This window comes from Phaethon lepturus, unplaced genomic scaffold (assembly GCF_000687285.1).
Source record: "Phaethon lepturus isolate BGI_N335 unplaced genomic scaffold, ASM68728v1 scaffold55039, whole genome shotgun sequence".
NCBI lineage: Eukaryota > Metazoa > Chordata > Aves > Phaethontiformes > Phaethontidae > Phaethon > Phaethon lepturus.
In genome coordinates this window covers 1-17,067 of record NW_010565153.1, presented here as the reverse complement: position 1 = coordinate 17,067, position 17,067 = coordinate 1, and the positions used below count along the sequence as shown (strand labels likewise).

Genomic DNA, 17,067 nt, shown 5'->3' with positions numbered 1-17,067 from the left:
CGGCATTCTTAGCATGCCTGAACTCATTACAGACACCCATATTAGAAAGGAGAGCAACGTTTTCTGTCAAAATAATGTTTCTAAGAGCTTTAAAAATGAGCGGAAACATTTTATAATGGCCCTGATCCAATTCCCTTCCTTGCAAGGTCAGTTAGAGCTTTTAGCTGACTTAGGAGGTGTTCGAGGATACCAGTCAGTTTTAGACAAAAAGTACAGTTCCCATTTCCAGAGAAGAAGCCAGGAGTTTTAAAGCGTAGCACAAACAGGCAGACTTGTAAGCTTTCACAGTGGCTATAAAATTTGCCCCATTTTAGCTAACAAATTTTATCATGACAAATAAAAGGCAGCTGTTGTGAACACACTAATAATGCCTTTCTTACTATCAAAATACGCTAGATGCCAGCACAGTGGCTAAATGAATTGCCGACGAACGGTGTGATCCTTTGACTCACTTCATTATATTTGAGGAGTGGACACCTGAAAAAGCCTTCCAATTCCTGGCCCTACTTGTGAACATGCCCTAACTGAAGCAAATAAGTCCACACTGTAGGATTTGCAGTGGGAAAAACAAACTCTGTAATTTTCCTCAACTACGTTGAAATTTCTCCTTTTTTTTCCTCCTTTTTTTTTTTTTTTCTTCTAAGCAAACACAGGAGGTGTAATTTTGCTTTATGGAATTGCTATTTTACCCATTAATTGGTTCAAGAGTTTATCTGTACAGGACCATACAGGTCTTTCAGACAGCAGAGATGCATGTTCCGTATAGTCTGACATATATTTCCTTCTACACGTGCAGGCATTTTTCATTTCACCTTTTGCCAGCTGCACATCATAACAGGTGAACGATGGTATTGCTCAGACACCAACATCATCATCACATCAAAGGAACCTGCGTGCCGCAACAAGCCTGCTTTGCTTGTTCTATATATACGTATTTTCAATGGTGTTTCCTCAAGTCTAATCATGATGAATTCTCCAGGTGCAGAAATACAGACTACCACCTAGCCAACCAGTGCGCACAGTTTAACTTGTGACCTGTTTGTCTGCAACAAGTGTCAATGGCAAGACAAACAAAACCTATTGTCGCTATTACTTTCAGCATTACTATGACTTATAATTTTGTCAGAAAACTACTAGCAACGCATTCTGCAATTATTACATTGAAGTGATCAGGTGGTAACGTCAGCTAATACAGGTAGTACTTCCCAAGCTTCCAGAACGCATAATTGCAAACAAGTGTCACAGATCAAAAGAGCAAATGCTTTTCAGCTCTGTCCTGAAAGTCTGGTGCAATTTCCGCTTGGTAGGCTTCTTGCTCTTCCCCAAGAGAAAGCCAATGCACAAGTGACAGTGGCTTTTGGATCTTCAGGAAACTCCTGGCCAGATTTCAAACTCAGACTGTTAGAACCACAGCTCCAGAGTAATCCACTAACCAGGGCAGAGCCCCTGTTCTGACTGCTGCAGTAGCTACACAGTGTGGCCCTGCTAACTCCATGCTCACTGGGGAGTTTTTCTAATATGAGGAACTGGTCAAAGACCAATGCACGGCCTTCCTTGTACCGCACAGGGAAGGTGGCAGGCCAGATCTGTCCCAGAACATTCGTGTATTTCCAACACGCACCTTTCTAGGAAAAAACCATGGTGCTGAACAAATAGCTAACACAGAAGTTACCAGACTAGGCAAGTACTGTTCAAGGCCGATAAATGGCCCCATGCAGTCAACCAAAAGAGATGATATGAGTTGCCCACAGTTTTTAAATAACTATTAACAACTATATGGTCAGTTATTAAGACAAAAGAAAAAATACTTGTCCTGTCATCGCTTTGCATATGTTTTGCCAGTGCTTTTATTTGGGCCCCCTCTTAGGGTTGGGATCTTGCTTCCTATAGAGGAAGGTCGAGCTTTTGCTCCTGAAGGACCCAGTTTCCTGAAATACTGGCCACCTATTTTGCCTGTGAAGAGAAAATGCAGATTGTTATTGCATGCACACCTAGTCCCGGTCTTGAATTTTATCTCCCATTTTGATTCTCAAGATATGTTAAGTCTGAATGACTGATACTAGCAACTAGAAGTTAGCAGGCATCCAGTCAGAGGTGCGTTTCATACCAGGGGCGGTAGGCCTAAACGGTCAGTGTTCCTTTCCTACCTCTAGGAAACTGCTCAGGAGCTTTAGCTCTATCCAGGCAGGATTTAAGTTCCTTCTATGCTTCCAAATTCTAAGCAGAGGCAAACTAACTATCATTCTAGTTAGCAAGTAGCAACAGCAAAGCCGAAGACAGACAAACAGACATGATTGTAGGTCCAGTTCAAGACTGGAAACTGTTGAGTTTAACCGCATTCACCTATGACAGGTGAAGGAGAGAATTCAACAGTCCTTTCTAGGAACTTGCAGTGGCTGTGAAACGTGGATATGAGCAAAGCAAATATCAGACGGAGGAGGAAAGGTTTTGGATGTTACAGGCCAAAAGAGTTTTAGTGCTGCAGGCAGTCAACAGTGTGTTTGTTTAACTTCCGTGTTCAGGAAATAAAAGGATTTTGCATGTGCTTCATAAATAAAGACGACTTTTAAAAAAACACTTGACATCAGCATCAATTTCGCTTTGCTGGTGAAGAAGCTGCACAATCGTAAATTCTGCCCGGCTCCTGGGCCGGAATTGAAAAGGAAAAGCAGTACACAGCACTAACTATTCAATTCATCTCGCAATTAGGATTAGATTAGCATCCTCTGATTGGACATTAAAAGCTAAATCAGGCTCTCGGTTCTCTGTGTCAGCACTCAGGAGCCTTCCGGAATGTAAACTGTTTAGTATCACCGCTGATTGTTCTATTCACAGCCATACTATTACACAGAAACAAGGCCAAACTGATCAAATTATCAAAACTGCCAGTTTTGCCGTCAGCTGAGCTAATGCCCTCGTTTCGAAATTATTGCTTTTAAAGGGTTTTGAGAATTTGCTCCCTAAGTATACTGTAGTCTATACCAGCATGAGAAATACCAGTTTGGTGACACAAATGCAGAGAGCGTGTTGAACAAGCAGTTAAGAGCCAGCTTGCTTTCAAGAATGAAATGCTTCTCTTAAGTAAAGGCAACCCATAGTAAGAACCCATAATCGTCATTATCATAAAATAATATCTTACCAGGCTGCACCAGAAGAGTTTTATTTATTGGGCATAACCTCCGTTGATTCATTTTACAGCCATCGTTGCCCATTAGGTGAGACTTCCAGGCCTAAAGTAAATTAAAAAGAAGTGATACTACAAACCCAGCAAAATTAGCAGATCTTTTTATCTAGTCAGTAGGCATGCACATACACTTTTTAAAACATGGGGAAAATGAGAGCTGTATACAGACTTTATGGCAACGGCATTTTAATCTGCTTGCTCATAAAAGCATGAACACCTTATGACTTAGTAAGTGGAATAGCAATTAATATATCAATTTTTTAAATAGAACTTAAAAGGTACATCACAATAAAAAAAAAAATCCAGCCAGATACTAGGAAATAAAAGCAATTGATATTCATTTTGGTTTTTAAATTTTCTTAATTATCAACTGAGTTTGAATCAGGAAGAAACAATGTACAAATAACATGGAAAATCTTTTCATCCATACATATTTTAAACTGAAAAAGCATGGGCATAACTACAAGGTTATGAAAATAGCTGAAGTATTCAGCAACCTGAAGGAGTAGGAGCAGCTATTAAAGAAAAATGTGACAGCCTCTTCAAACTAGGGGCTATGTGAAATCTCCTACTTACAAGAATAATTTGGGCAGAAACAAGAAAAAAACGTAAAATCCCCAAATCCAACCACCACATATGTTTCTCAACAAACGTTTCAGAGTTGGTTACGGTATTTTCTGAGCTCCTCACGCTGGGAAAAGCAAAAAGGATTTGGAAAAAACTTGGTTTTGAGAACAGAAGCACTACCCAGTGGTCATGTCCCATTGAAAGGAAGAAAAGGAGAGAGATTGTATATCAGCCATTGACATTTAATCAGATCTCAGTATGGAATTGCTGGCTGCCTCCCAGATAGACTTTTTCAGCCAATTAAATCATATGCAGAACTACTTAGATATGTTCATAATGTAGTGTTAGGCGATTCATATAAAAGACCGAAACAGATACTTTAATCGCTTTTTATATAATACCAATATATATACTCAATTGCTGAAAGCACATTTGGGAGCTGGCATATCAGAGATTTCAGAGCATTAGGCAGTTACAGGAAACAGCATGCAGAAAGCAGAGAGAGGCCATCTCAACTCTCTTGATAATTACAGCAGTTCTGGCTTACTTTCTTCATGTCGATTTTTTCTTACACTCTAGTAAACAATGTCTTAATCCCAGATGCCCTGCTGGATGCACTCAGTCTCGTCATGGTATTTTAAGCTGCGTATCATCACTCCGAAACCCAGGGCTGACAAGCAAACTCACAGAATCTGGTAGCGGTTGGGAATTTGGAAAGCCGTAAGGTGTATAGCTGCCTATGCGGGAGGAGAAAGGCTGTAGCCCTGTGGTTCCCATTTGAGCGTTGAAGACCCAGGTTCAGATATGGTCCCCAGAGCATGAGATAGCCGTTATAGACCCCAGCAATAATCCAGGCAAGTTCTTAAGTCGCTGGGTGTAAGCCAGTGTTCGAAGAGGACACGAATTCGGTCCCGGTGACGTAACAACATCAGACCAATCTAGAAGGCAGTCTTACCTCCTCTCCGGGGGAAAAGTTGTCATGGCACAATGGGCAATGGTTTGCAATGTCTTCTGGTTTGGCAGCTGGAATGATTAGGAAAATAATGTAAGAATGGCAAAGACAGGCTAATTTCAAATACGAGAGGAGAACCTGCACAAAGAAGGACGTAAAACTACCCCTTGGCTAAACCAGCTCCTGCCCTATTACTGTTAACTGCTCTCAAAGAAGTCCCATGTTTAATCATCTACATCAAAATAACATCAAGAGGAATGATAGGGCTTAAACCGCAAGGATGTGGTAGCGGCTTTCTGTTCTCCTCACACCTCCTCCCCTCATGCATTCATAGAAGTGAAGCATTTCAAGCACTGGGAAATTCAGGCATCTATTCCCGAAGTGTTCCCTCCTGCGGATTTACTTCAATTTGTAAATTTAGTATACTAAATAGAAGTATTTTATTAGTAGTATTAAATTAGTAATTTAGCAGTACCTAAATAGAAGCGGTCTGACTTGCCAAAAACACACAGTATTTGAAAGTCTGACTGACTTGACTTTCAAAGTTCAACCTTCCTGTTCGAAACTACTCACCATTGCAAGTCTTGCTCTTAATGTGTTTGGGCAACTCATCTTTTGGAAGGGCCTCACTGCATCGTTGGCATTTCCCAAAGCTGTCCTTTTTACCGCAGTCTGTCAACAAGTGCTCTGTCAGGCTTGCTATTTCCACCACCTGCAACAGCGCAAGAGGCACCCATGAAGATTTGTGCTGTATCGAGTAAAGGATAGTATTTAAAGAACTGCTTATGTGATTTTTGGAAGTCAACTCTCACTTTCCAGAATGACAAAGGGAAAATGAAATTTTAGTCCAGTTATTAATACAATCTAGAATGCTGCTCTTTTCAAAAAGCACTACCCAAGATCACACAGTTCTCTTCAGAATTCATCTACCTCAGCGTTAAATATCTTATAGCACCTTAAAACCAGATCACCACAGTTAATGTCTTGTAGTAGCTCTAGAAAGTCTATGCCTAACCTGTTTGCAGTGCTCACATGTGGTTAACATCAGGCAGTGTTTCCAGTAATGGAGATCCAACCCTTCCTCTGTGAAGGATTCGTCCCTCACACCACAAAAAATACATAAGCTAGGAAAAAAAATACAAACATCAGTAACATCATAGAGTGAAATGGGTGAACCCTGTTTCTTCTGTTAGAAACTACTCTGAAAAATAGCTAACATTTCGGTATACCTTATTTCCCCCATATAGTCCTGACGTTAGGATAGGGCATGAACAGATACTATTACATAATTTACGGTAAATACAACTATAAAGCATTTGTTCATGTAGAAAGACATAATTCCACAAAAGCACTGAGAACAGGTCACTGAAGCTGGCTTTTGTATCCTACAATACACATGAAAGCTACAGAATATCTTTGCCTTATTTTATATGGGCAGTTGAACATTGAACTGTGGCAATTCCTTATTCCACAAGCAACCACTCAGAAAACAAGTTCAAGGTCACACTATCAGAGAACTTGAAAAATCAACAACATCTAGGATTGCCAGGAAATAATTCCAAATCTGTTAGAAAAGATTTTCATTGTTTCAATGCTGAAACTATGAGCTTTGATCTACTGGAAAAATGTTACTATCATGATGAGCTTGCAGGTTATAAGAAGTGCTTAAGGTGATTAGAAGCTGCTCATCTAACTTACTTATCCAAGTAATTTGCAACAGAGGAATGATCATCTGGAATCTCTGCTGCTGCAGGCTGTGGGCTTTTGTTTACCTCGTAACCTGTAAAAAGAGAACTATTAAAACTAAGATCACATTTTCATTAGTTTTTGTGCATGCCTAGAAATACTGCTTCTCTGGATCTTAACAGCAAAAGCGCCCAACAGAGGCATACCATTGCCATATCAGTAAACAAGCACTGAAAGACAACATACCTGTAAGGCAGTTGGGAAACTATTGCTTTAGTGATCTACAACAGTAAAATATCGTAGTGATTATTTTTCAATGCAGTAGATGATCTACCTCAGGTTGGGGAGAAATCTACAGTGGTTTCAAGCCAAGCCATGCTAATTTCCTATTGGAAATTAACTGATTTAGCTGACGGTAAATTTTCTTTTGTGAACTTAATGATTACCTCTATGTCAGGTTGAGACTCAGCCAGTCGGAAGCAGTCTGGCATGTTTTCAGCTGAGATAATTCAGTAATCCATTAACCATCTACAGAGTTTCAAAGACATTTTGAAACACCTCTACAATTCTTAATACTATTTGAGATTACCTACCTTGATACTTTGGCTTCTGAAAATCAGATTCTTTCTCCTATTGAACAAAGACATTTAAGTCAGAAATTTCCTTAATGACAATGATGCTTGCCGGGGAGAAAAAGAACAGATTATATCCTGGAATTAAAAGTTTACAAGCAGAGCCAATGCATTAGAACGCTCGTGCCTCTGGTCCTACAGCAAATTTCTGGGGTATTGAGGCAGCAATCTTCGGAGGCTGGAAAACAGTCCTACTTCCTGGCATTGGTGTAGCTGACTACGTTTCTAAGGTTCAGACATAAAACTTAATGGAAGGGCAGTACAGCACGCTTCTGGGGGGCCTTGACACACCCAGTATGATTGCTATACTCTAGCTGACACAGAAGCACTTAGACTTGTAGACACAATCTCAAATTTCCCATACAACAGACAAAGTTGTTATAAACAAGAATCCAAATTTTATGCTATGGTAGGAAAAACCACTCCCCAGATTTTAAGATGGACTGCTGAGGATGAAAGTCAGTTAGTGTAATGTCATGGAGTCTCTCTCTTTTTCTTTTTTTTAGTTTATAATAAGACAACAGTAATGTTAATTATCTAAGCTGTGGCACCTGAGGAAAAAAGGATTTAAAAAAATAAAAATCAAAACCAAAACACCCTAACCTTTCCAGCCTGAACTTCTGCTTGTATCTCCTTTAGCGCTGCCAGCTGACCTTGCAGAACTTTTATTTCTTCCTTCTTCTGTTTCTCTGCTTCTTCTGTTACTGCCTTTCTCTGTGCCTGTCAAGAAATACTCTGGCAATTACAAAAGCTTTCGAACAATCTGTCATATAGAAGAGATTGTGAAACACATCAGCGTAGAACAAATGGTCAGTGTAGCACGAGAAATACCCTGCTCGGTCAAATGGTTGGTCTGTTACAGTAACACCTCCCTCCCCTCAAACTCCTCTGTACTAACCTGAAAGAAACACATAGCATTTACTACGTGCTCACCCTTTCTGAGCCTAGCCAGCATAAAACGTTGTACGCGTACTTTCCAAAATGATTTTGTATTATTTCAGAAGTACCATCTTGGTATTCTTTGTAGGCTCTATTTGTAAGAGCAAGTATAAACTGAAGACCAGCTTTGTACTCTAACTGGTGTTAGCCACACACCTTAAGATACTCTGCTATATACCTCATTCAATGTCTAATATAGCTACAAAATCAGTATGTTGCTCAGTGGAATGCAATTCTTAAAGTAGCTACGTATGTTTTACAATCTTATTACGTACCTTAATTTCGGCTTCAGAAAGTTTACCATCTATTTTAGTAAATCCATCAAACAGTGTTTTATAGAGAACACTCTTGCGAATGCTTGCATCATCAGGAGGAAGATATTCCAGTATAGCAGCCTTGTGCTTCCTGTACATATCAAAGATAATCCGCAAGGCTACATCACGAACTTCATAAACTCTGTGTTCCAAAGCTCCTGTTGCAAACTGAAAACAATAATAAGTAATAATTTAAAAAAGCCTCTCTTGTCCCATGTGTTTTTTAAGGACTTGATTATTAGTCTAAGACAGTTATTTCACTGGAAGAACTCTTCATACGGACAGGTTTTTGCAAACGCTTTTTGACCCAGTGATTCTTTTTTCCCCATATTGGCATCGTGCTTCCTCACAAGGTTGTGTGCGGTCACCGCCAAGAGGCTCAAATTCTCTTTAGTACTTCACCAAGCACTCCAAAACACAGACAAGCCCTAATAAAACAGCAACAGAAAAAAACTTCATGTGCTGTAAACTCAGGCTCCTACCTTCATGACATTGCTGACAGTAAACCCAGAGTTTTCAGTTCCCATGTCCTTCAAGAGGCATTCCACTAATACCACTTGACTCATTGCCAGATGTGCTGGGGAGTTCGGTTTTAATGGTTGAACCAAATGAACTGGAACAATCTGAAGAGGCTTAACCTCACTGCACAGTGCCATTTCCTATAAACAGACAGAGAGTCAGTCTGCACGTAGGAATGCTAAATGAGGAAAATTAACTGTCTTTGCAAAGTAGAGTTATTCTAAGTCACTTACAACAAGTTAAGTACAATGAAATAAGCCTTCCATAAGAAGTAGCTGCTTCTTATGTTCTTCATATGTTCTTATGTTCTTGTTACTTTAGCAGCCAGAACTTCCTTGCAGGGGTTTTAAAAAGATTATGCAGATGCTTGGTCTTGCTTTTGGCATCAGAGAGAAAGCTACTAAGAAATCAATAAAATCTTAGACATGCTCAGAGGAGCAAGTTGTAGAACTGGGTTTTAAGAAGAATTTCAAGAACTCCATCTTACATTGCCCTATCTACTCCACTCCCGGGACTGAATCAACACATTTACACATAGAACTACTGTTCTTTCTTCTAAATTCTCCTGGAAAAGAGAGCCTGTAATCCTTCAGCAGCCATTCGCAGCTGCTCTTTGCTAGCACTGAGCACGGAATGGACTGTGTCTTTTAAAACGGGCATCTTCCTTATGCTTTTGCTAAGTTGACTGTCAAAAATGCAATCAGAGCGCAACACAGTCTGAGGAGTATGTTGCACCTCCTTACTCTCATCTCTGTAGATCACTTGCAACTAAGAACAGAAGAGTTACACCCTTCTCGTAGCTGCAGCGGCTGCTATCTCCCCACACTGTCCCCCACAACAAAGGTGACAATACACTGCTAGAAAAAACACCGCAAAGATACTAAGTTGGTGCTACCACTTTGCCTGCCATTAAGGCGTAATCCTTTACAGCAGCAAACTCTGGACTTGAAGGCAAGTCTGATTAGACGTTACCCACTTCTAAGCTCTGTGACATTCTTAGTGCAAATCAAACTGTAATCTGGAGAAAAACACCTACCTGAATGAAGTTAGAAGCCACAAGGCGAAGACGGGATGAAGAGTCTCCTGTTCTACAAAGTAAATTTGGAAGCATTTTTTCCACACAATGAGAAGTTTCTAGTTTTCCTAGCTTATGTTTTGGTATATATTGGGTAATGATCATTTTTAAAAGTTTCAGGGAAGCTTGAAAAACCTAAGATAAAAAGAAAAAGGAAACACTGAACAAAAATAACACACAGATGCCTGTTTTCAGACAATATTGTAAAATCTTTCCTGTAGTTCTAAAGAACAGCAGCAACAGGAATCTAGAGTTACAGTAGCACTCTCAATGGAAGCTATGTCACGTATCTCTCTCTCAGAAAACATGTTGCTCAGGCTTAAGTGAAAATTAAATTTCACTTAATTGCTCAGCCTTAAGTGAAAGGCTTCAGAATTTGTTTTATGAAGAGTAACACAGCTCTTGATTTTTCTTTTCCTTTGCTTCTTGTTTAAGGCTTATTTGAAGCCTAAGTCTGCTTAGGCTGACTGTAATCTCTCAAGTTGGAAACTAAAACTTACTTCATTGCTGTATTTCAACTTTACAAAAACAAAACAAAAAACCCCAAAAGGCTGAACCACACTATGCATTTACTGCATCAGCACTTGTTTCTCAAGCTCATTACTCAGCCCAGAGCAGTATTTTCCACACTGCTGAATGCTAGACAGCGCCCAGTCCTTGATCCCAACTAAAAGCTGACATTTCAGTTGGTTTTGACTCTGGTTTGATTTTTGGTGGTTTCTTTTTTAAACTTACTTAAACGTAGTTTTACAAACTATTTGTTTAAATTATTTGAAGTGTGTTAACCACACGATTCCACAATTTTTGCTGTTAGTTCTTCACTGGAGCATTTCTTATCAAACATATTACAACTTACTGAAGACACTATGTCTTTGATGGCTCTCCTTGCAAGAAAAATGGCAGCCCTCAGCATGTTCTTTAAATCGTCCTTTGGAGTGTTCACTGACATTTCCATCAGCTTTTTATATACTGCCAGTAACGCATCTTCTCGATACGACCAAGTTTTGGAATATGCTCCTGCAACCTGAACACAGAACAAGTTTCTCTCTTAAAAGGTCAATACCGGTATTTCAGTATCTATGCCACAGTTATATGCAGAAACAGCCTGAAAAGAACATATGAGCTTAAGCATGAAATCCCCAGGTGTCTCCTACAGGAATCTGGCTTTTATTAAAAGCATCTGTTTTTGAAAAACGAGAAGTAAGTGGATTAACAGGTCAGGCTCAAGGAACCATTTCAGGCAGCACAGTGACGGTTTCTCTCCCTACAAAAGACAGTGGCACATTACGGGTATTCTGGCAGGGCCCGTACCCTGTAACAGTCTACCGGGCACTATCTGCTTCACAGCTCATCAAGTAATTGATCATAAAAGCTACAGCATCATGTAAATGGTGAAAACGGGCACCCATATATCCAAGGTCAAATTTTAATCTCAGATTTTTAAGTAGCAGCTCTGAACGTGTAAAAAGCATATCAGTAGGTCTTTGTTGACAGAGCACATATCAAATCAACTCAACACAGATGACAACAATCTATAAGTTTATTTTGGTGTTCTTTACCAAAGCTGCTCCAAAAACTTCAATAGCAGGGCTGGCCTCCCGCAGCGCCTTCTCAGTCAATGGTTCTGGTTCCCCAGTAATGCTGCTTCTTGGAGTATCACTGACATCCTTTTCAGTCATCTCCGGCTCAAGGTACGCAATTGCTTCATCAGACTGTTTACAGGTAGCTGGAAGAGGTCTCTCATCATAAGGTAAAAATCCAACCTAACAGAGAAAATAAAATTTGCTATTCTAGAAATGACGTGGATGCGAAGTTGTTTCATCACTAATTGGATTCAGCTCAATGCCTTCTTATCCCTGCCAAAGCAGTATCGCTTTGCAATTAAGCACGAATGTTGAGGTTCCCATAATAATCTCATGAAGAAATGGAATCAGTACCTGTGAATAAAACTTATTTCTTGTCTATAGAATACAAAAAAACACACACAAGATGCCTGCGGTGGAAGTGCACACATCTACAGCAGCAAGCACCTGTTGACAGGAAGCCAGCACGTCATGAAGCTTTACTTGTTAAATTCTTTTACCTCAACATCCTGTTAAGAGAGAATACTACTGCTACTAGAGTCAACGCAAGTCTTCCTCAGCTTTGCCAAAAGCCAGAGCAGCAAAACCTAAAGATTGAGATACCTAGATACTAGGATATTCTTCCTCTCTTTAGACATGACACCAAGACTCCTACCCTACAACCACGTTCCAACAAATTCCCTTGCTGCTGTAGGTTCATCCAACGTGATCTCTGAGAAGGAGATTTATTAAGCCATTAATGGAGCAAGCAGAATTCAGCTTCCACTATATGGGCTGTATGACCCCTCACGAGTCATTTAACGTCTATCTGCCTCCATTCATCTCTTTGTACATCAGGCATAATCCTGTTTTGCCTCAATCTCAATGAACGTTTGTAAAAAGCTTCCAAAGACATTCGGGAAGGAAAAAGACCGATGCCAATTACTAGACGGGCACAGCTCAGTAATACAGTCAATTACTATATAAGACATGAGAATAACCACAAAAGACCTTGTTGTTTTGGAAGGCTGAACACAAGATCATTTGCTCGGACAGATTTCTGCAGTAACAGAGGTACACTACTCACATTTTCTTTGGGGAACGCTTCCCTGGCGGTTGTGCGATAAGTCAGAGGAGGAGGAGAAGGGGACTGATGGGGAACAAAGGGCTCAGCAGAAGTGGGACCTGCTGACTTTTCCAGCAAAGGCTCTGCTCTCCATGGCTCTCCTTTTTGCAGTTCTGTGTGCTGACAAGGAGGTGAATTTGTAGCTTTTGTGTGCTGAGGACTCCCAGTATAAATTGTAGACTCCAAAGGCAATTCAGGCAGCTTTCGAATCTGAGGAAGGGAAGGAGATTTTGTAAAGCACGGCTCACCACGTACTAAAATCACAGTCAGTGCAGCCGCGACTCCGACGGTCAACAAGATTCTGGTGCTTTCAAGTAAATACCGGACCTCGCTCACAGACGTGTAATCACTTCCGCTGGATGCAGCTTTATGAAACAATCTCAAAATGATTCTGTGTGGATGCGTGTGTGGAGAGATTATAAAGCTTCCCGTTCTGAGAACAACATAAAATTATATATATCTTATCACGTTAATTGTGTATGGTTAGCCTCAGTGACAGCATAAGCCTGTTATATGAGAAAGCACCTTATTAATTTGTATTGGGTAGCCCTAAATTATGCAAAACATTCGGGATCCCAATGTCATTTACTTGAGACCTTAACAGTTTAATGTAATATAATTTATGGAGAGGTAAGCGTGTTCATAAAATGCCACTTGCAAGTCTTTGGCTAGGGAAATCCACAATGCAAACAGAAAACTTAAAATCTATGTGAAATTGTCATAAAATACCTGTGTAACAACTTTTATTCTCTGAACTTATTTTGGTTGCTCTGCCGTTTCTATTTAAAACACTCACATGGTAAAGGTTCCTGAATTAGGAGGAACAGTACCCACCATCAGCTCTGCATCCAGAAGGTCGTGGAGCTCCAGTTGCTGATACACCTTCAGGCGGTACGCTTCCATTTGCTGTTTCTTCTTTTTAGCAAGATCGTAATCCTCTTTCTCTACAGCATAGCGCTTTTCTACCTCATACCGTCCAAGCCGTTCCCCTACCTAGAAATGGTGTAACAAGCTAGCTTGGAATCACATTACCGTAAATATGTATACATTTCAGTATTTATAGCCAAGTTACTAAATCAAGCTATCTGATTTTAAAATTACTACTTTGAAAATGTACTGGAAATCATTACGATTCCACATGAATGCTAGGGTCCCTGATGGACCACCAGAACACTGTTCGGCCTAAGAGGTGAACAATCTTTCAACAATACCTTTTGCAAGTCTGCAATAGCTTGTTTGAGTTTCTTGGCATAATCGTAGCGTTCATGATGGACAGCTTCGCGTTTCTTCTCATCCAGTCTACGTATTATCTGAGCAACTTCTGGATCCTGGTACATGTCAAAAGCCAAATCATCCAGAGGTGAAATGGAGTCAGGTTTCCTGAAGACACAAAGTTAATAAAATAAAACTTTCAGCTGATCCAAACTAGACCAGGCTGAGCATATGTCTTCTCTTTGCACTAGCAGGGAACTAAAAAAGGGTAGACTGAGAACTACCTTAGTCTGAGTAGACGTTTTGCCAGGGTATATGCAAAAGAACTTCCTTACCCAAGGTAAGTTCCATCTAAGGCAGGATCATCCGATTTAATTCCTAAGTAGTGATCTATCAGCTTCTCTCTGGAGGGCTTTGTAGCAAGGGGGGGAAAAAAAAAAATCTCAGTGCACACTCATCAACATAAATGCGTGTTCAGGACAGAAATTCTGACTTGCCATAACCAACGTAAGCTATGTAACTTACAATACTTCTGTTTTGGGGCATATTGAAACAAGAGAATTTGGAGAGGTTGAAGATGCAAACGTTCCAACTGATTATGGTTTATTTTTTTGTATCTGCAAATTGGGCTCAATTTTTGAGAACTTTCTTGCTTTAAGATAGCATTAAAAAAAAAAAAATCAAAAAAAACCCCAATACATGGCAGCTTTTCTACAGCACAAAACTAGCAGAAGAAAGATGCGTTCCATTACACCAAGAACCCTGTAACTGAACACGCGTAGCAACAGTAAAAAGACAGGGATGCTTTGCACTTACACTGTTACTGCTGTCATTACTGTAGTCTACTGGATCTCCAATAATGTTTACAGCCACTAGGGCAACCTGGGACAGATTTAAAGAAAACATAAATGCATGAGGTCATTACTTTTTCCGTATCTTATGAAAACTGAAACAAAAAATTTGGAACAAAACATTGTACAAAAAAACCCCCAAAACAGGACCTGTGGTCTCCAGGGTGGTATGGAAGCAAAGCAAAGCACTAAGTGCTAAAGGTCCTTCACGCTTCATTATAAACTTACTACCAAATCTGCAGACCACATTGTAGAGTCATCAGTTGTTCCTCTTTCTGGTCTGGGATGGACATGAAGAGTCACTGCAGAACTGAGGCAGACACTTGCTTTCTCTGTATCAGGATGGCTGTACAGCACCTCCACTTAATGCCACATCAGATCCTAAAGACTACCAGTGGCTTTGTCGTAACCGCAAAGCTGTTCTCAGAGCCTGCTGTGCAGTCTAAAACTCAGAATGAAAGGCAGTGCGCTTGGCTTGCTTTTTCTGGATAAGTTGCATGCACTTGGCCGTGATTCCAAGCCACTTATAACCTCTTATTTGTATTTTCTGTTTTAAGGGAAACCAAAAATAAACCCAGGAGCTTTCAACCGACATTTTTAGCTTCTGCAATCAAGGGAACAGATTTCTATGCCTGTTCTCTACTACTGAAATGTCATCTGGCTTACCAAGTAAGGACTCTTAGCTCAACTTACCTGACCGTATAAGTTGTATTTATTGACATAATTTTTATGGAAAATCAGCTTCAGGTACTGGCCAACTGCATCCATATACACAGATTTTAACTCTCGTGCTTTGAAATCAGTCTTTTCATTGTCTGAGAGAGGGACATAACTGAGAAGGAAAACGTAACAAGTAAGCGGGGAAAATGTACAAAAACACAGCTGTATTTTTGCTCCTCAGGTTAGTACTTTGATAAGGTTTAAAACTCCCTCATAACTGAAACGTGTGCTGTTATCTGACAAGAGCCTTCATCTGCACCATGCCTCTTACATCTACGTCTTCAGCTTTGTTACAGATCTAAGCAAGTAGGGAATCTCTTTACTGCTTGCAGCACAGCGTATCAATATTGCATGCAAAGCATAATGAATATTATTTCCTCCTGAGGCTGTCCCATCAAGGTAATAAAATCTTTTAGAGCTTGTTGACTTACCCTAGCCTGTGAAACCTCTCTGACTGATAAGGAGCAAAGTATTCAGGCAAGCTTTCACTGATGTAGAACTCAATTTTGCTGGAAATCATGTACTGGTGAGCAAGCAACTGCAGTTTTCGTATCCGACATCTCTCCACCAACTGCAGAACAATTTCCTGTGGGTACTGACAGAGTCTGAAAATGTACACAATTTCTGAATCACCTTTTTGAAGATGACTTCACTTGCAACTTGAGTAACATTTAATTATGAAACTTTCCAAAGTTATTATAGCTTAACTCAGAATTACAAATACTGTAAAGAAAACCTGAAGAGTAGACTAGAAACACTCTTCTCTTCATCACATGCACGTCTATGTTAAGTGTCCCATATATACCTAGAGGATGTACTGAGAAGGCTGGAGTTTTAGTACTAAGCCAAAGCAGTTGCAAACTCCAAGGAGACTTGACAAGAACAAAAATAGTTCCGTTTTCCTTTTAAAGGACTTTATTTAAATGCAACGCGATGCCTTTAGGTGGTAACCAAGGTGCTTTTTCCCCCCAGGATAAGGATTCCACGGAATTCAAGTAACTTCTTTGTTTTTATGATCAGTTTGGTCAGGGATGCCGTAAACTCCTCTGACCATGCGTGATACATCTGCTGCTCATTTTAAACTCAGCACTTCAGACCTATGCACGTTCTTCCCGCTGGCAGTACCTGGGCGATCGCCATCCATTCACTGTCGGTGCATGGACCATCAGCTCTTTTGCACTGAAGCCGTCTTCATGTCCTGAGGAACTAACAACTATAAAACCGATCTTGTGTGGCATCCTGAAGAAGTGGTCTAGTCAAAGCAATGATGTTTCAAGCTTAAATTCATCCCTGGAAGGACAATAGAAGAACACTGAAACACTACAGTCAAAGAATTAAATCCAGTGTCCATCAAGTCAGTAGCCGATGACTACAAAACTGAACTTTCTTTAATTAATATTGGCACCACATTCTTACACTGAGCATTCTACTAGTAGTCAGTGAAATGAGGGCTCAGCCAACCTGTATAGCAGTTTGCCAATAAACTCAATTAAATCCGCTAATCCAAGATGCAACTTGAAACTACTTGTGTTCCAAAACACGCACAGGAGTGACCCGTGCCATCCTCTGTGCACTTGAGCCAAAGGAAAAAAACAATGAAGAGGGGCCGTTGAGCCAAAAGCTAAAGCACAGCTACGCACACACCCAGGCTGCTGACAGGGACGGCAGCGACAGGGAGGCAACGGCGGGCAGGGCAAGCGCCAAAGACCACCGCTACCCCGGGGCCGT

At 40.4% G+C, this 17,067-nt stretch overlaps 1 protein-coding gene across 1 annotated transcript; it reads right to left on the bottom strand.

Annotated features, from left to right (window-relative positions):
- Window positions 1–1,816: 1,816 nt before the first annotated feature.
- CEP104 (centrosomal protein 104kDa) lies at window positions 1,817–16,577 on the bottom strand. The gene is made up of 21 exons (XM_010295084.1): window positions 16,465–16,577; window positions 15,771–15,944; window positions 15,313–15,451; window positions 14,585–14,650; window positions 14,104–14,180; window positions 13,768–13,936; window positions 13,391–13,549; window positions 12,518–12,766; window positions 11,428–11,631; window positions 10,725–10,892; window positions 9,830–10,003; window positions 8,757–8,933; window positions 8,236–8,442; window positions 7,625–7,741; window positions 6,983–7,019; window positions 6,402–6,483; window positions 5,719–5,827; window positions 5,277–5,415; window positions 4,707–4,774; window positions 3,140–3,230; window positions 1,817–1,953 (listed from the first exon to the last, which is right to left on the bottom strand). The coding sequence occupies exons 1-21, from the start codon at window positions 16,575–16,577 to the stop codon at window positions 1,817–1,819; spliced, it is 2,856 nt and encodes a 951-aa protein (XP_010293386.1).
- Between the last annotated feature and the right edge of the window lie 490 nt (window positions 16,578–17,067).